This window comes from Anabrus simplex, chromosome 1, assembly GCF_040414725.1.
Source record: "Anabrus simplex isolate iqAnaSimp1 chromosome 1, ASM4041472v1, whole genome shotgun sequence".
Lineage (NCBI taxonomy): Eukaryota > Metazoa > Arthropoda > Insecta > Orthoptera > Tettigoniidae > Anabrus > Anabrus simplex.
In genome coordinates, this window is record NC_090265.1 from 510,957,254 (window position 1) to 510,978,463 (window position 21,210).

The 21,210-nt window shown below is 38.3% G+C and overlaps 1 protein-coding gene across 1 annotated transcript in view; it reads right to left on the minus strand.

Annotated features, from left to right (window-relative positions):
• The window catches only part of Dhpr (dihydropteridine reductase), a 74,569-nt gene that overhangs the window by 25,035 nt on the left and 28,324 nt on the right, over nt 1-21,210 (minus strand). The window contains exons 4-5 of the mRNA XM_067135396.2: nt 13,761-13,901; nt 3,049-3,241 (exon numbers count right to left, since the gene is read on the minus strand). Coding sequence (XP_066991497.2) covers nt 3,049-3,241; nt 13,761-13,901 — 334 coding nt within the window. The remainder of the gene's footprint in view (nt 1-3,048; nt 3,242-13,760; nt 13,902-21,210) is intronic.

Sequence of the window (21,210 nt, forward strand, 5' to 3'; positions counted from 1 at the left end):
CTACTGTACAACACAAATATTTTACAATAATAAAATGAGCACGCTAATTTCTAATAAGATATTACTCCTATACTACTGTACAGTACACTACAATAATTTTAAACTACATTCAGACGTATCCTAATTACAATACCTGTACCGTATGTCACTACTAAGCACAAACAGAAATGAGGATTGCAAGTTTGAAATTTGCAAGAACTACTGAGCTCAAAGATTACCAACAAAGCTAAATGCTTAGACAGATTATTATTAATACTATGCTCTAATAGATACACACGAAAGATACATACACACAAAGATATACACAAATATAGCAGGCAAGATACGGTACTATCTAAATATACCGTATCTACACTACAATTCTCATCTGAAATGTGGTTATATGATTTTTACCGCTGGTGGATTACTGTTATTTTCCTTACTACGTGGGATGGAGAATAAAAGTGTCCTTAAATGCTGAAAAATAAGAGGTTGTTTACAATAATTACTGTCAAAACTACGACGGGGGCTTGAACTGCAATATTATTGGGATATAGGAATTTGATTACAGTGAAACCTTGGTTCTCCGTTTCCAAACTACAGCCCCTATGGGCTTTCCGCCTACCGAGTGACTGCTGTTCGGTCTGAAGGCCTGCTGATTACGAGGTGAGCCATGGTCACACACACCTGTCCCGACTTCTGATCCTGGATAAAGCCCTTAGCTAGCAATATTCTTCCCCTTAGAATCCTCTTGACCGTTATTCCTGGCTCTGTAGACCGGGGTCGCCATCTCGCCATTAAATAGCTCCTCAATTAAAGGTAATCGTAGAATGAGTGAACCTGGAACCAACCCTCATATCCAGGTAAAAATGCCTGACCTGGCCGGGAATAAAGAGGCAGGCAAGTTAGACCGCAGGGCCGGCTTCAAACATTAATTACCGTTTCGGGACTTAAAAATCTCGGAACTTTAAATTCAGTTTTACCGGGGAAACTTCGTCAGTTTCCTACAAACACTTCTTTCAGTTCAGCAACTTTGATCAGCCAAACTCTTTGAAAAATCTAATGCCCGTAATGCCAAGCCAAACAACACTTGACTGCAAGTAGTTTTTAATTCTCAAATCTAATAAAATAAAGCACATTGGATACAAAAGTGCCCAACATGATGGCAAAATCGCTTTTCTTTAAATCTTCCATTGTAATTTGGTCACTGGTATACTGTTCGTAGTCAGTTTATGGAAATATTGTACTGCGTAAATTAGGCCTACATCGACTTTTAAAGGTCATGTTGAACTCGAGAATATGGTTTCAAATGTAAGTATTGATTCTCAAGTTCTCGAATGCATTATATTCAATTCTGCCTGTCATTAATCAATCAAATTGGAAAGAGAAAAAAAATATCATCAAAACTTCTGAATTTACGGTTATTTGTGACCTTGAACTCAGCTGGAAAGCGCGCTCACTGTACAAGTCGGTACGAGTGCGAAATGATATGAAGTTTTTGAATGTAATGTGCACAAATGAAATGACTGCGGTTTTTATGACATTTTAACACAAAAACATGAAATTCCCAGTCCTACATTAGGACCAAAACAGTAGTAGTCAATCCCAAAACCTACCATGGTTTTATGTATGTAAGGTGCAACATCTGTTCTGGTCCCGATAACATAATCATATACAAAAATATTAAAATACCGGTACTAAATTTGTGTTACTTAAGAAGGAGCAGTTTCGATACCTGCCTGAAAGCTCAGTGACTATAGAGTGCCCAGAGGGAAGTGCCGAAAACCTGTTCGGCGGTACACTAGAAAAAAGTAATAAAATAAACACCTAGCGCTGGATTTGATTTAGACTTTTTTTTTAAATGTAAGAACATTTGACGAAACTCGTGTCGTCTTCAAGTAGAGCTGTTGAAATGCGCTCTGTCTCCTTCCAACTGTTGTGGACACACTCTGCTTTACGATTTCGATTCTCTAAGAAATACCACCCGAATGCGATGCTAAGATAGTCCCTTAACACGTTCCCTGCAAAGTATGCATGGAACTTAGACTACAAATTATCAAAATAAAGTAATCAGCTGATTTTGTACAAGGCTTGACATAGGGATTAGCAAGTGGGTGCAACAGGGCAATGCATTCCACCAGTGTAAGAAACCTTGTCTTTCATAAGGAAGAGTAAAAATATAAATGTACAAAATGTATTATGCACCCACATTGACGTATGTGGTCGAGACCTGGACAGTGATAAGTAGGGAGGAGTGTAGAATTCAAAACAGCGAAATGACATACCTGCGAAGTATGACAGGAAAGATTCAGAAACGGAAATGTAAGATAAAAGCTCGGAATGGAAAACCTAAATGAGTGAATTGATATGAGAAAACTAAGATGGTTTGGACATGTAAAGAGGATGGAGGAGAAAGAATACCAAAACAATGATGGAGGTGAAGTTTGAGGGAAGAAGAGCGAGACTTAAAATAGGGTGGACTGATTCAATAAAGAAGCAGCCTGGAATGGGACAAAATGATGGAAGAGGAAGGCGTTGGTCCAGTGTACTCACTCCGCTCGGTGTACACAGAGGCTCGGCGGCGGGTGGTGTTTTTTATGTTTAGTTCACGGGATTGCTGATAAGAGCGTGTTTACAATCTGCGAACTGTTACCAACTGTTAAAGAAATATCCCACGAAATGTGACAAAATGTTACTTTTAAATATATATATATAGGTTACAACAACTAAATTAACGTTTTTCTTGCAGTATATGCCGCGGCAATAGTTAAGAGCCTCTTGAAGTAAGTGTGGCCCCTGAAGGGATGACAGAGCTTGGCTTGGATTTTCAAAGATAGGTTACAGCTACAAAATTACATTTTTTCTTGCCAAGCCTTTAGCCGTGTTTTTATTTTTCCCTAAAGTATAATCACAATATGGCTTACCAAGTGTAACTAAATGTAACAAACAAAAGAGAGTTGTACCATTCAGTTAAATGAGCGTTCATAATAATAATTAACTACAGTTAAGATAATAGTAACACCACTGAACAGAAATTAGTGTTTATATAACTTAAAACATTTGTCTTACTCAGCAACAAATTCCAAAGGTGTCCAAGTGGAGAAATCTGCATTTGGCATCCACTTGCGATTCATAGGTGTATCGAGAGTGACAGGCAAAATTGCTACTGCCAAGGAATTAACTGGTAAGCCACTGTCCTCAGCAGCCAAGGATTTGGTCAACTGATGAACAGCTGCCTTAGCCATGCCATAACCAATCATGCCTGCAACAATGGTAATGGTATTGTTTTAATGTCCACAGTCACAGACTAAGAAATAAAAGCTATAGGCACATAACAATGAGCCACAGTTTTATTTATTCCTCAATAAACATTTCAGTAGCCAAATTAACAAAGGATACCACACAATACAAATTCATTAATCTAAGCACAATTTATAATAAAAGATATACAATAATTGTAATGAAATGAAATGGCATATGGTTTTAGTGCCGGAAGTGTCCGAGGACAAGTTCTGGTCGCCAGGTGCAGATCTTTTGATTTGACGCCCGTGGGCGAGCTGCGCGTCGTGATGAGGATGAAATGAGAATGGAGATGACACATAAACCCAGTCCCTGTGTCAGTGAAATTAACCAATTATGGTTAAAATTCCCGACCCCACCGGGAATCAAACCCGGGACTCCTGTGACCAAAGGCTAGCACGCTAACCATTTAGCCATGGAGCTGGACAATAATTGCAATGATAATGTAAAATAACAATCCTTAGTCGCAAAGGTACATAGAAGAAGCAAGATATATGTAAAAGAAAAATACTTCAAATGATATACGGTAATTAAGATGGTGGTACATACATATGATGTCTCAAGATCAATACTGAGGCTTTCAATGTATGTATGCATGCCCCAGTTAACAATAATCTCATTTGGCACACCAAAGTGTTGTGTTGCACCCAACATGAGCCCTATACTCTCGATATCCTCAAGTAAAATGTGTAACAGGAATGTGAGTTAATACATTTTATCACCTGTATAATTTAATTTATTATCTACTGCAAGTGGTTCATGTTTGTGGGTTAGTGTAATCACGTCCTAGTTTGTGAACCATGGGCAACGGCTGAGTGGCCGAGTAAGTGGCCTTGAGAGTCGGGATACCAGTTGCTATGGAATGGGAGTGGACATCTCGGAAAAATTCTGAGTCCTGGCCCTCCTTGTGCTCAGGCGGCTAGGACTATACAATTCACCAGTAGTCCATAACCCGTTAGAGGAGAGATCCTCACTTGGACTATGTGCAAGTAGCGCAGCATCCTGCTTCATGAATTTACCGAGCTCAGAACATTTTAAGCAAGCCTCGGACCTATGGGAGTAACGGAGTCCCACTCAAATTTGACAGGCGAGGGACTCCTTGGAAACAACTTCGCGAACGAAATGGAATTCGATGGGGAGCTACCAATATTAATGGGGCTTATGGAAGAAAGAAAGTAGAACTGGCTGAGTCAGCAAAGAGGATGCATCTGGATGTGCTAGGAGTAAGTGATATTCGGGTAAGGGGAGATAACGAGGAAGAGATAGGAGTACTTGACGGGTGTTAGAAAGGGAAAGGCAGAGTCTGGGGTAGGGCTCTTCATCAGGAATACCATTGCACGCAACATAGTTTCTGTTAGGCACGTAAATGAGCGAATGATGTGGGTAGATTTGTCAGTTGGAGGAATGAGGACTAGAATTGTGTCCGTGTATTCACCATGTGAGGGTGCAGATGAGGATGAAGTTGACAAGTTTTATGAAACATTGAGTGATGTCGTGGTCAGGGTCAACAGCAAGGATAGAATAGTGCTAAAGGGCGATTTCAATGCGAGAGTTGGGAATAGAACTGAAGGATACGAAAGGGTGATTGGTAAATGTGGGGAAGATATGGAAGCTAATGGGAATGGGATGTGTTTGCTGGACTTCTGTGCTAGTATGGATTTAGCTGTTACGAATACGTTCTTCAAGCATAAGGCTATTCACCACTACACATGGAAGGCTAGGGGTACCAGATCCATAACAGACTATATCTTAACAAGCTTCGAATTCAGGAAATATTTTAGGAATGTACGAGTTTTCTGCGGGTTTTTCGATGATACAGACCATTATCTGATCTGTAGTGAACTAAGTATAGACCTAGGGTAGAGAAAGTGAAATCTGTCTGCAAACGAATAAGGGTAGAAATCTCCAGGACGAGGAAATTAGACAGAAGTACATGGATATGATTGGTGAGAAGTTTCGAACAGTAGAGAGTAAGCAAGTTCAGGATATAGAAAGTGAATGGGTGGCATACAGGGATGCTGTTGTAGAAACAGCAAAGGAATGCCTAGGAACAACTGTGTGTAAAGATGGGAAAAGGCGAACATCTTGGTGGAATGATGAAGTTAGAGCAGCCTGTAAACGTAAAAAGAAGGCTTATCAGGCAGACAGGGATTTGTACGTAGATGAAAGAAACAGAGCGAAACAAATAGATGTTGAATCCAAAAAGAAATCATGGGAAGATTTTGGTAATAACCTGGAAAGGCTAGGTGAGGCAGCAGGGAAACCTTTCTGGACAGTAATAAAGAATCTCAAGAAGAGAGGAAAAAAGGAAATGAACAGTGTATTGAGTAATTCAGGTGATCTCATAATAGATCCAAGGGAATCACTGGAGAGGTGGAGTGAATATTTTGAACATCTTCTCAATGTAAAAGGAAATCATCCTGGTAGTATTGCGAACAGCCAAGCTCATGGGGAGGAGGAAGATGATTTGGTGAAATTATGCTTGAGGAAGTGGAAAGGATGGTATGTCATAAGGCAGCAGGAATAGATGAAATTAGACCTGAAATGGTGAAGTATAGTGGGAAGGCAGGGATGAAATGGCTTCATAGAATACTAAAATTGGCATGGAGTGTTGGTAAGGTACCTTCAGATTGGACGAAAGCAGTAATTGCACCTATCTATGAGCAAGGGAACAGGAAGGATTGCAACAACTATCGAGGTATCTCATAGATTAGTATACCAGGCAAAGTATTCACTGGCATCTTGGAAGGGAGGGTGCGATAAGTTGTTGAGAGGAAGTTGGATGAAAACCAGTTTGGCTTCAGACCACAGAGAGGCTGTCAGGCTCAGATTTTCAGTATGCGCCAGGTAATTGAAAAATGCTACGAGCGGAATAGGCAGTTGTGTTTATGTTTCGTAGATCTAGAGAAAGCATATGACAGGCTACCGAGGGAAAAGATGTTCGCCATACTGGGGGACTATGGAATTAAAGGTAGATTATTAAAATCAATCAAAGGCATTTATGTTGACAATTGGACTTCAGTGAGAATTGATGGTAGAATGAGTTCTTGGTTCAGGGTACTTACAGGGGTTAGACAAGGCTGTAATATTTCATCTTTGCTGGTCTTAGTTGACATGGATCATCTGCTGAAAGGTATAAAATGGCAGGGAGGGATTCAGTTAGGTGGAAATATAGTAAGCAGTCTGGCCTATGCTGACGACTTGGTCTTAATGGTAGATTGTGCCAAGCCTGCAGTGTAATATCTTGGAACTTGAAAATAGGTGCAACGAGTATGGTATAAAAATTAGCCTCTCGAAGACTAAATTGATGTCAGTAGGTAAGAAATTCAACAGAATTGAATGTCAGATTGGTGATACAGAGGTAGAACAGGTCGATAATTTCAAGTATTTAGGTTGTGTGTTCTCCCAGGATGGTAATATAGCAAGCGAGATTGAATCAAGGTGTCGTAAAGCTAATGCAGTGAACTCGCAGTTGCGATCAACAGTATTCTGTAAGAAGAAAGTCAGCTCCCAGACAAAACTATCTTTACATCGGTCTGTTTTCAGACCAACTTTGCTTTACGGGAGCGAAAGCTGGGTGGACTCAGGATATCTTATTCATAAGTTACAAGTAACAGACATGAAAGTAGCAAGAATGATTGCTGGTACAAACAGGTGGGAACAATGGCAGGAGGGTACTCGGAATGAGGAGATAAAGGCTAATTTAGGAATGAACTCGATGGATGAAGCTGTGCGCATAAACCGGCTTCGGTGGTGGAGGTAGAGGTAGACCAAGACACCGATGGTTAGACTCAGTTTCTAACGATGTAAAGATAAGAGGTATAGAACTAAATGAGGCCACAACACTAGTTGCAAATCGCAGATTGTGGCGACGTTTAGTAAATTCACAGAGGCTTGCAGACTGAACGCTGAAAGGCATAACAGTCTATAATGATAATGTATGTAGCAAGGGAAAGGACAACCGCCCTGCTCTCGTTTTCTTCTTTACAGTGCTTTAATGCTTCCAAGGGGAAGAGATATGTGCTGCTAGTTGGAGAGCTTCAAGGTTACGGTCATCTGCGCAAGTGAACACTGGAACCTTCTGGACGAACAGGTACGAACCAATGATTAATTACTAACACTTTTGAGTGACCAATAGTGAACATAATATAGACGTCCCTTCGTCACACGAGTTAATATAAGCCAATACGTGCAGAACTCGTCTCCTTTCGCAATTTGCTTTTCTCTGCCAGCTACATTACAATAACTAATTAACAGAGCTTGACCATTAGGCCTATATCTCAACTAGAACTTTGCGTTGTGGCAACAAACAGATTATTCCCTACGAGCTGTATGGTTTATTCAACACTATACTTAAAAGTGTTGAATCTAATTTTGCCATGAATATACTAGTCGTGTGCCGATTGTAATTGATTCGATTAGTTTCCAGTGCACGAGGAATTCAACAAGCAACGTGAGAGTAGAAAGACCCCAGCTGTGCCAACGAGCAGCACATTGCAGCAAAGTTTGTGGATCACCGCAATGAAAAGAAATTTCAACACCTACATCATAAGCTTCTTTCGGTGTTTTTTCAAATCTGTATGTTCGTCATCACCAGTTGGTTCATTCCAAATTATGTGTTAATGTCATACTTTCACAACATGTATACACCGGTTATGACCCCCTCACACTGTCTCACATCAATATCATCCTCTGGTTTTCTCCACATACTTTTTTTCCATTCTTCAGCTTTGTTTTACTGTATCCTGGTGTCTGTCGTTGCATTCATTTTATTTTAGTTCCTATTTTCTTCTACCACATTCATCCCTGATTCGTCTTATGTCCTTTCTGATACTTTTCAGCACACACGTTATGATAGAACATCTTAATTGGAGCTTAATGTTGTCATCAGCTGCCACTTGGAGCGAGCCACCTGGTGACGAACGAGAGTACCACTACAGTTCTCCAACGATAAAGCATTCTTAAATTCAAATCCTCATTAGTGTAGCGACTTCATCGTGAACAGTCGAGATTGTCTTCCGAAGATGTGGAGCAAAGTTCTCTGCTAAACGTAAAAAGTTTCATCTTGTTTGCTTGACACGGCATAGGTCCAAAAGCCCACATCGTGAAAGAATTATTGTTGTCCAGATAGACAGCAAACCAATGTCCACCACAATAGTGCAGGTCTATATGCCTCCTAGTTCAGTGGATGATGAAATCAAAAGAATATATGAAGAGAGAGAAGATTTATCGAGTCTTCAAGTATGGGCCATGAAAGCATCAATGTTAACAGTAATCCTTTCAATAAGCCGGTTGTAGTAGCTTACCCATTAGGCTATTTCTTATTCATTATTAAACCAACGTCTGCATTTCCCCTGAGTGAGTCTGCGTCGATGATTCTGTAGTCTGACCAAAAATCCTGTTCTTCCTGCCAACGTAATTAATTAATATTGGACTAATTACTATTAATTAATTACTATTGCGACTTACAAATATATGGTACAATTTACATTCAGAAATTATTGTTTGAAATCAACACATGGAAATGAACTTTACGATTTATGAGATTAATTACTCAAATGCCAGAGTATGATAAATTTAGCAGTGGCAGTGATGCTGATAAAATTGATTATCAAGATAGAGATGCTTTCTTGGACTTGTGCTGATATGTAAATAAATTAAGTCGTTAAAGACATTTGAATTTAACGAGTTAATACAGGAGGAAAGAGTTTAGCTCTAAATAGTGTTTTTTTTCAATTTTTGATTTGAGGAGCGATACCCTAAGCTCAATTTAAATGTACGGTGAAATAAGTTACAAGCTTTTAGATCAACATTTATTCAGATGATAAAAGACGATTAGGTTTATTTAATTACAAGATACTAAAATCATTCCGTATTGATGGTTTTTGCTTTACGAAGGAGTAATGTTACTCCATCTAAGGAAATATTTGTATGTATTGAACAGGAGGACGTATTAAATTTCCTTTGTAAAGTGTAGGTTTATTTCGTCGGACTGATAGTTTATCGGCATAAAATAGCCAGCAGATATGGATAATATTTTTATTTTGTTGGGATTTTGGTTCTTCAGCTTCACATGTTAATTAAATATTGTTCTATTCTTTTAGAGTGTCATGGACAATGAGTGTAATGTCATTGGAAGAAATCCAAATCCAGTTTAATTAATCAAGAATCACTAATACCCAAGGAATTGATTCTTGTAAAATTTATTATCTCCCACCTTGATGTTTTTATTAATAAATTTGCCAATCCATTTTGATGGCGAGAGTTATTTATGTACTGTTCATCCTGTCAGTTTCTTATGTCATTAAATATTGGGTTGGCCACACAAACGGTCCACTCCTTGGAATCCTCGTGTTAGCCGGCTGAGTTTAACAGGGACAGGGGTATAAGAATTGGCCACCTAGGACGTGGTGGCTCGATTTAGGCATACTTGACCTCTTGGCTGGATGAGACGAGCGGCATAAATATCATGATCACGTTGAATATTTCCACAATTGATGGATGATAGTCAATCCATAGTGGTGATTACTGTTTTAAGAGGAAATACAACTAGACAACCATTCTCTATATAATACTAAAACACAGAGAAAAAATGGAAGGGATATGACACTTAAAAAATGAAGGTATCGGCCAAAGAAAGACAAGGACCACGAAGGGCGTGAAAATGAAAGACTCCCTAGGCCTCGAGTGCTCTAATTCCATCAGGGTCAAAAAACGAACAAGAGTTGACCAAGGAAAAGGGTCATTCGTATGGTAGCATATGATAGAGCTTGGTTGGAAGAGGCTAAGAAACATGTGACAGGATTTCAGTTACCTATGTCTTTTAACGCAGCACCAGCTTGAATTGATAACCTCTGCGGTCGATACAAAGCTGCGCGCAATGCTACAAGGACCATCTGGCACGTTTCAACATCTCCGGTGTCATGGATCGATATGCTGTCTAAGGTGACCAGGATTGCTTGTTTCCTGAGCATATACCAGTTTTTTTTTTGTTGTTTTTTTTTTTTTGCTAGGGGCTTTACGTCGCACCGACACAGATAGGTCTTATGGCGATGATGGGATAGGAAAGGCCTAGGAGTTGGAAGGAAGCGGCCATGGCCTTAATTAAGGTACAGCCCCAGCATTTGCCTGGTGTGAAAATGGGAAACCACGGAAAACCATCTTCAGGTCTGCCGATAGTGGGATTCGAACCTACTATCTCCTGGATGCAAGCTCACAGCCGCACGCCTCTACGCGCATGGCCAACTCGCCCAGTCCAGTTGTTTTACATGGTCCCCACAGAAAAATTTCAGGGGCATAAGACTGGGCAATGTGATGGGCCAGAGGAAAAGTCCTTCCCTTCCTATCCACTTATCAGGACACGATGCGTGGAGATGGTTCCGGATGACCATCACAGCACGTGGTGGAGCTCAGCCATGTTTAAACAATACCCTGCAGTGATCAAGGAGTGGCACATGTTCCAAGAATATATGACAGGTCATCTTGGAGAAACCGCAGATAGTGTTCTCTTGTCAGAGGTCCCTCAAAGAAATGGGGACCAATGAGGTGATCACACACGATGCCACACCATACGTTCACGCTCCACTGTACTTGAAAAGTTGCCTGTCAAACCCAATGAGAATTATACATACTCCAGTAATGCATATTATGTCAATTAATGGTTCTGTTGTTGTGGAACCGCGCTTCATCCGTAAATAACTTGGCTGCTAAAAGGGCAGGATCAGAGTCCACATGCTGTGGGATCCATTGACGGAATGCCACCCGTGGTTCAAACTCATTACCAAGGAGCTCCAGGTGAAAGTGCAGATGGTACACGTGAAACCGCTGGGTACGTAATACAACTAAGGTTAGGTTGAAGGAAGAATCCCACCTTCCAATACTTATTGGCTTTTCATTGCTAGTCTATGTAATTATAAAACATATTCCAGGTTAAAATCTAATTAAATTATTAAAAAAGTATGTTTCGTTCCTGATTTGGAACATCTTCAGCTAAAAACCATGTATAAAGATACAAAAAATTGGCATATATGAAATAAAAACACATATAATGATGATGATAAGGAGATAAAATGTTCCTTCATGTTGAGCTAAAACACTCAACAAGTCAATGTTCAAGTTTGTGATACAATCTGTATGCGAGGGATCCTAGAAAGTCGTCATCTTTCTTTAAAATGCTGAAGAAGTTGATATAGTATTCTAGTACGTACTTTAAATATCTGGTAAATATCTTGTAGATGAGGATAGACTTAAAATTTAAAAACACGATGACCGGGGCAAAACTCTGTAAGAATAACCGAAGTTGTGGTTAAATCTTGATATAAAGTTTTAAAGGTGCTGACGGGAGTCTGTAACAAAAGGAAAGAAAAATTGTTTTAGAAAAAGAGGTAGAGAAAAAACCTTGTGAATATAAGGTGGTGAAGTATCGGGAGAACACTCAAAAGGCTTACCCCCAGCAAGTCCCGCTATGTTTACTTTCGTTATGTCGTCAGCTGACTAAGTGTATATGTTATATGGTTGGCCTGTGACAGGAGCATGAGGAGAAAGAGGTGAAACAGAGAAAGGGAAAATGTCATGGGAAGTGAAGTTGACGAGAAGGGGACTTACAAGATGTTTTTCCGGATCCTTTTCAATGGCTTTCCTACATAAATCATGATTGGAAACCAATCCTAACAGTATATTTATATTATCGGTTATCTCATTTACATTCTGATAAGGGTTTAGTTTTTAATCAGTCTCAATATAAATGTTTTCTAAAATGCTCGTGGCCAAATATCTTTTGCATCTTTCGGCATTTACATGTTCCTGGTATCTAACTCGCAAATTTTGTCCCGTTTGCCCAAGCCTAAGAAATGGCACAGTCTAAGCACTTGAGTTTACATAACCCCAAATTTAAAAATCTATTATTACTCGCAACATGATTAAATATTAGACATTGTTTATTATTACTGGTACAAAAGACTATATTGAAACCAAATTTCTTGAAGATGTTTGTGATTTGATAAATATTACCCTTATCACAGGTGAAGATGGCAAAGTTTTTCTCTTTATACTCTCTTTTTAGCTGCATTTGAGGATTAATTTTTATTTTGTTTATTAATCTATCATTGTAGTTTTTAGTATAACCATTACTAATCGTTATTTTATAAATAAGACTAATTTCTTTTTGAAAATCGGACAAAGGGATATTATAGGCTCTATTCAACATGCTTAGAAAAGAACTACTTTTATGTGCTTGAGTGTGATGTGAATCTTTCTGTATGGTATTTATAGTATGAGTTGGCTATCTAAAAATCAAAAAAGGTACAGTAGGTTTAATTCTTTTCTTTTGATAGATCTGTAAATTTTATAAAAAGGGTCTAAACTATTGATTTGGTCTATTAAATTCCTAATACTATTGATTTGTTCATCTACAATTACAAAAATATCATCAACAAAGCCAGACGATAATACGTTTATCAACTATCACAACTCCTACTGTGTCACTGTTTGATTTGTTCATCTACAATTACAAAAATATCATCAACAAAGCCAGACGATAATACGTTTATCAACTATCACAACTCCTACTGTGTCACTGTCAAGAGAGCAATTGTGAGGCTTGACATGCAGTGCACAGTTTCCAGCCTATACAATACCTGCTCCTGGTCTGTGTGTGCACCTAGTGTTGTAAGGTAATGTGTTCTTCGTATCTGTGCTTGTTTTACGGGTTAATTCGAGGTACCCATAATGAATTAATAGTGACAATCACAATTCCTGCTGTCTTCTAGTCGGTAAACACACATCTCATTATATTGCTCCAGTTTAGGTAGAGGGACCGTTGTATTTCAGAACTATAGTAAAAGCGGCGGGGTGCATAAAACTAAATCACAAGGGGCTGGTGAACTACCTGGTATATAATAGCATTTAGGTTGTCTTCTTATTCCTCCAGGATACTAAACATCTTCTCAACAGTCAATCTGAGAAGGATAGATGAAAAACATGTACCAGTACAGACATGGTACTTTATGCTCTGCTGGAGAAAAACATTTATCAGTACACCACAAATTAATTTGAATTTGTTAAATGGAAGTTTTATTATTAAAATGAACAAAACTGTCCAATACACTATTAAAAATAACAATATAATAACAAAATAATACCACAACAAAAGAGTCGTCCTTTTGGCTGTATACGGAATGATAATTCATATCCAGTCATTCTGCAAGGTGCAAAACTGAATGTTTTGTTTCCATGTAGTGCAGAAAGTGTCAAACAATGAAATGTAAATAATGCAATTCAATAAAATGTCTTCCTCTTTACTGATTTAAGATCAACTATATTCAGATATTCATGTCAACAAATGTCCACAGTGGGCAAATATCGGCTAAGCTACCTCAACGGGAAAATTACACAAGTAACTACCATAACACCTAAAGAAACACTTTCCCTACAACTATGTTGTTTGTTTCGACTATAATGACACTATATTTACTAGGACCCACCTGGAGTTGGCCCTATTGCTGGCTTGGCTCCTGGAAGGGAGATCATTCCTCCATCCTTCAAATACTTAGCAGCAATGCTAGCAGCAATCGTAGAACTCCACACACTTTGACGCCACATCAAATCTGCATTCTTCACAAATTCTGCACATAAAACAATCCAAATTCCAATCAGCAAATCTTATTAGGAAGCATATGACAAGGAGAAAATGCCCAGTTTGGATGTAATTTGATACACATGCATACCGGTACCACTGACGGGCAACTAAATGATTTAGAGTTGCAATGATCTATTACTTTTAGAATGCACTATTGATGTGACTAAGACTGAAGAGAGAGTGTTATCCATCAGACAACCAGTGAGCATTGTAACTGAAGTCATTAACCCCCCCCCCACACATAGCTACTGGACTCTCTACAACACCCCATGCAATTCCACAGGGCATCATGATGACTAGTATCAAATGGACTGAAGGTTCACTAGCCCATGTGTACAGTAAACTGCTATTAACACCACAGAAGGACAGTTGCAAATGGAGAGGTGACATAACCAGGAAGGATGGACTGTTGAAGACAAATGGCATCATATCATGTTCAGCAGTGAATTTTAGTTCTGTATCAGGACAATTTTATTTTAATTTAATTGTTAGTCAATACAAAACTTAATATGAAATTTATTACAAGTAAGTTAAATGCTTACTAGACTAGATAACATTCCAATTACATGAATCTCCAAATAATACAAAAATTGGAAGTGACAAATTATTAAAAATATGCTTGGAAGAAAATTTAGTTCCTCAACATTTAAATTTTAATAATTCTTCTTGGATGAGAAAAAACATAAGATTAATAAAACCTGGACAAAAAAAGAAAATCAGATTTTTATACATGAAGAAAACTAATCATAGTTTATAATGTCAATTTGTACATATTTGTTTTATTTGTATATATTTGTTTCATATACCTTTGCTGGCGAGATGTAGTGTTTACAGTGCACTATGTCTTCCGGTATGGGCTAGAATAAATTTGTTACTTTCATTGCCCTGCCCCAGTCTCATTGTTGGCTTTGACAATATGAAAGTGACTGAGGGATGAGTGATGCTAGTAATACCGTTGCTTATGCAGCCAGTGCCTGTTATGAATGGTGTAAAAATATCGCTCATAGGGTCAGTTGGTGCATGCATTTCAGTGGGCTTGGCAGACTGATATGTAATAGCAACTTCTGGCTCGGTGAGGAAAGCAACAGGAAACTACCTCACTTCTCATTTCCCCAGTATGCCTCTTCAGTGACGCCTAGGCTGTTTATGATAGTTGTTGGCGGAGCTGTGGAGGATCAAACCAGCCTTCGGGCTGAATACCCAACATACACAACATACATTTGTTTCATTTGTTCTATGTCAATTATGTGCATGTACATTTGTTTAGTTATTAGATGTTTTACATTAAGGCTGAAGATGGCTAGCCCCGGTCGAAAATATATAAATAAATACATAAATAAATAAATAAATAAATAAATAAATAAATAAATAAATGCATTAAAATAATTTCTTATGGGAAAATTTACTTTGATATACAAGTGTTTTAGATTACAAGCACATTTTCAGAATAAATTATGCTTGAAATCCAAGGCTTTACTGTACAAAAAACCTTGAAGAAATACTTAAAAATGCCCTTTTAAAAATGAACATGGGTCCTTAAAAATAATTTACCATAATCCTGGAATGCCCACAGTTAGAGCCTTACCAAAAAATACAAAGAGAAGTTAATTTCAGAAATAGTCCTCCTTTTTCACAGCAGAAATAACTATGAAGAATTTCATACAATTAGGCAACAACATTAAAAAATATATTAAATAAAATCCAAATTATACTCTTCACTCTTTTGATGTCACCAATTTGTATTAAAATATTACCACAACAATACCATTAATTTAATTCTTGAGAATTATGAATTTTGTATTAGAAAACAATTATTTTATTTTTAATAATAGAACATATAAACTGTATTACCAATGGGATCACCAGTTTCAAGAATCCTTGCAGACACATACACAGACAATTTAGAAAATACAAAAACAATAAATATGAACGTATTATATACTGGGCAAGATATGTAGACAAAACCTTCATTGCTCTATATCAACAATTTACAGATGGAGTCACCATAATCATTCTCCAGTTCCCTTATCCAGCTCCTGCGGGGTTGGGATGTTTATGGCACCTTTCCATCTTCCTCTATCCAACAACCATTATTCCTCCTTGACTGTGTTCCAATCCAGGTTTCTTCTAATTATACAATTCTTTATTATTTTCAACGACCTTAGTCTGAGTCTCCCTTTAGCCCTCTCTCCTCCTATCTGGGTTTCCATCACCCTCTTTGGCATTCTTCCCTCATCTATCCTCTTAACATGTCCAAACCATCTAAGTTTATACCTTTCTATTCTGCTAAAATGCTTTTTCACTCTGATTTCCTTCCTGACGTCCTTCTTCATCCGTACTTTGATTTCATTGGCCTGGATTTTCTTCTCATGTCCTTTTATCAGTATCCAGGTCTCTGCTGGACGGTAGCACAACTATCATCTCTATAGATTTAATTCTCTACAAATAACCTCAGCCTTTATGGGTGGGGTTAACTTCCAATGAGTAACCAGAGGAAAATGTCCACTACAGAGCGCATCCCCAACTGGTGGATAGTAGGGTTTCCCATATGGATGATCTTCCAATCCGTACACCAACAGGTAGCCCTATTCATGTAGGCTTTAAAATGCTGGGACTCTCCAAGAGTCATAAATATGGATGACCCTAACATAGGATGATGTGCAAAGTCCTTTGGACCAGTGCAGGTAGGCTTGCCAACATTTACAGAGAAAATAAGGGATCGAGGAGGAAGCCTACAAAATAAACATTTCAAATAGCATTTTTTACAAAGAACAGTAGGAATATACAGTAGAAGTCCGCTATAGCGAGCACAGGATATAACGAGAACTTCATTATAATGACCTTTTTGTCTGTCCCTTCAAAATTCCTATATTAAACTGTGTATTATTCTTCGGTTACAGCGAGAGCCGTATCACTGACGCATCCGTTATTTATGCGCCCCAGTGATTATGTTGCATGCAATCGATCACCTTCGGTATTGTTTTCTCACTATGTCCACTAGTAAGTTCTCTCGTCGACATTCGGAGGCGATGTCGGAGTCGATTAGTAATACTCGTCAGTTGCTGTTCCGTAAAAAAAACTTAAAAATGAAAGATAAATTTTTTTGCATAATAAATGCACAAATAACTTGTCCGATAACAGTTGTTAACTCGTTAAAGATAAAGGCTGAATAAACGATCACTTAATTTTAAGTAATGCAATTAAGAATGGGATACACCTCAAGATATGTCAGTGTGCGTCATTGATTACAGAGGTTAGTTCATATTTTCTCGCGTCCGTTAACTTATGGAAAGGCTATTACCATGTAAATTTATAGCAATAAGATTATAATTTTATTTCTCTACTGGCGATTGAAGTATATTTCCATCATACGTATAGTACAGTTAAGTTAGGATAGGTGACGCTGTTTGAATAAGAAAACCAAAATGTTTGCCACAAAATGCGATTGATCATCCAGGGTACGGTATAGTTTTCTTGCTAAGTGCACTTGCGAGCTCTCTCATAGACATTCGAAACGATGTTGGAGTCGATTAGTAATACCTGTCGACTGCTGTTCTCTAAAGAAAATCCAAAATGAAGGAGGATACCAAGTTTTCGTAACAAATGCTTGCAATTGTTAAATCGTTAAAAATAAAGGCTGAAGTAAACAATCTCTTTTAATGTTATATACTGAAATTAAGTAAGAATGTGATACACCTCAAGATAAGACAGAGTAAATCACCGTCTTCAGAGGATAGTTTATATTTTCTCGCGTCTAGTTAAATTTCGGAGAGGCTATTCCCATGTAAATTTTAGCGAAGAGGTTATCGTTCCTCTACATGCATTTGAAATATGTTTTCATGATGCATATGTGGTTAGGGTAGGTGACGCTGTTTAAAGAAAAAAACTGAAATGTTTGCCACAGAAGCCTCTGGAGTGATACAATATTTCTCTGAATCCAAGACGACAATTTTTTTCCTCAGAATATCATGTGAAAATTCAAGGGTCATGTTGCATTTGCTGCCTAACAGTAATCAACACCACTGGCAACTACTGCAGTAATCACGCTACTTCTTTTCATCCTGCGCGTGCGCGCACACACACAAAATGCGTTGACAGTAAACAACAGTATCTTTATTATACATCGCTAGCCGCGGCGACCGGCGGTACAGTGCCTGTGTGTAACGTCACTGGATCTTGGAAAATACTGAGGAGTGACTGACATTGTATTAGTCTCTACACAATTGGTTCTCAAATTTGCAGAATGGCATAAAAAATGTGAGCCTTTGAATTCTTAGAAAGGCCATGGCTACTCAGTAGAAGAGTTATAACTCGTCTACTGTACCCGACGCTTAGTAAAATTAAGTTTTATAGATAGCAGGAATATTTTCGTGATTGATCATCGTATTGTAAAGATCCGTGGAACACGTAAGATATTGCAGGCAAAATAACCACTCTGATATGCAGAATAATTGTGCAGCCGCAAGAAAATATGGCATAAACTAAAGCCAATAATCAGCGTTAGTGTGAAGACAAAGATAGCTTATAAAGGCGTACTGAACAAGAAAATGCATTCAGTGGTCCGCAACATGGACGCTTTAAAGAAGTCAAAGATGAAATATGTATGTACATGAAGAACACAAGGGCGGAATTGCCATACCACGGCGCAATAAACTCAGTCGCTGACCTTCAACATCCGCCACGAGGCATATACATCGCTAGCTGCTGAAGTTGGCCGAACCCGGCAAGTGAGACGTGCATGCAGCGGCAGACAGGGAAAGTAACAGTTTCATAGTAAGCACGAATATTTTCCTGATGGATAGTCGTATTGTAGACGCGTAGAGTAGGTTTTGCCGCAAATTTTCAACGGGTTCTGTTCGATATTATGATGCCAATTTTATTAAACCCGCTGAAATAAAGACCAACGGCGCAGCCGCAAAAGAATACGCCATAACTAACGCCAATGTTCGGCGTCTAAAAACACTAAAATAAGAAAGGCAATCATATGATTTTACAAAGCACTTTTTAAGACTGGTTTAAATTTTTGAAGAAAAAAGTGGGGGTCGCCTTGGATTCGGAAGAAATACAGTACTATAATTTTTTCAGTATGAAATACACTTGTTTTAGCAAACATACACTTTCACGTAGTATCAGATTTCGAAAAATAACAAACAAGTAACCCATAGCGTGGATATTATCTGCAAAAATGCAAGTTTTGAACAGACTGATTGCCGTTTCATACAGATTTTAATGTGTACGGGTGTTTTCCCGACTTTTACAAAAAATCGATATAATAGCGAGTAAATTTTTCACTGTTATGAATTCTCGCTATCACGGACTTCTACTGAATTTAACATTCATATGCATGTTTTATTTTACATTATTCCTTGTATTTATTTACAGACTTTGCTTCTTTTAGCAAAGATTCATTTGATTTTTCATATGTAAAGAATTTTCTTCAATTAAAATTAAAAGCTACTTGCAGTTCTGCTTTTATAAGGTCGGTGGCACATTTGACACGCACCTCTGTCCATTTATGGTTTGTTAGGGAAATAATTCTTTCTACCTCAGCATTTGAACCAGGAATGCTTAAAAAACCCAACTATTTTTAGCAAATTGAAAACCTTTCCTTACACCTCGTAGTAATTTAAAAACCTTCAAGGTCAGTTCTCTTACAGTAAATTAATGATATACGTGGATATTACGGTGATAACCTGTATTTTAGTTAAAGATTCTGTAGACCCTTCGCGAACGATAGGTTAGAGATCTCACATATCGTGGCTCGGACATTGTCACAGAGGTTAGGAATTCAACATGTCGCGCCTCGGAGGATGTCACAGCAGGCTAAGCGATGCTGCCAACTTAGGAATTACCGTATTTTCAAGACCAGGCTAGTGATAAGATTATTGGTTAGGCTTGCAACAAGACAACTGGGCAGGGGGCAACAAAGTGGACAACAGGCCTCTAGCATACCACACACATCACAAGGTAAGAAACGATTAATAACCCTGTGACTAATTAAAATGTACCCGGCACAAACCGCGGCTATTTAAACTCACGATATTCTCATCTTCAACGAAGCTGGCAGTCCTAGCCAGCCAATAGCAACATAGAAAGTGGTGGCAAATTTGAGTTTGACAGTGCCTCTGTTTTAATTCTTGTAAATAAGAATATTTCTAGGGGCTGGTTAGTGGGTTGAGGAGAAGTGCTGGCACCAGGAGGCTCGTAGTGAGGTTACACGTGAATAACCTGCGCACAGCACTCTAGCCTACAAGATCCTTGCTCAAGACTAGCAACTCGTAATCGCTCGTAGATTCTCATGTAACAGGTTGGCGCTATTATATGCTCTAAAGTATTCAGCTGTCTCTTAACACCCAAAAAACTTTTGCGTATATGTTTCTTACATACGATCAATCCATGTGGGAAAATTGTGGCCGAGGACAAATATTTTTTTTGAAGATCGATGCGATAAAACGATAGTTCAAGGAACGATAAATGTGGGGAAATTGAACAATGGTTTATATGGAACATTTTTGGGACTGAATACAATGAACGGGGGATACGGGAAAACTACAGTTCCGGGAAAGATGCAACGAGGTTCTACTGTACTATATTCTTTTCAGAATGAAATTAAACATACACTTTCACGTAGTGGGGATATCATCCGCGAAATGCAAGTTTTGAACAAACTGGTTGCCGTTTCATATCGATTTTTATATTCAATGGGGTTTTCCGGAAAAGACTGGAAATAACGACAATCTGCTATAGTGAGTAAATTTTTTCGTCGTTATGAATTCTTGCTATAACGGACTTCTACTGAACATACAACAGCTCTACGCGATGTCTCATATAGATTTTAGTATAATTCAATTCTCGGACATAGATCGTGAATTGCATAATTGAATTCAATCCTTAATCCGGAGTAAGACAGTGATAGCTCAATGAATATAACTAAGAAGTTATATTCATAATGAACACAAATCTCCAGAAAACTGAACATAGCTGCTGGTGACTAGACTGAAATACAATACAGTCATACAAAGTAATACAAAAAGCAGCTTGAAAACAGACAAACTGTTCACTTGATAGATAGATTCCATGATCACAAGATATTAGATATTGGATACTAAGCTAGCCTGGCACGGGCTTAAATGAACTTTGTCATACCCTGTATCTCCCCTTTACACGACCATCCCTCCACACAGATTATTGGTAGCTGGCTAATCACTGAAGTAGACGTTCATCCACGTGGTCACACGTTGTTCAAAATCTTGCCACAAGACTGTTGACTTACATGCTACTGAATGGCTGAAAAC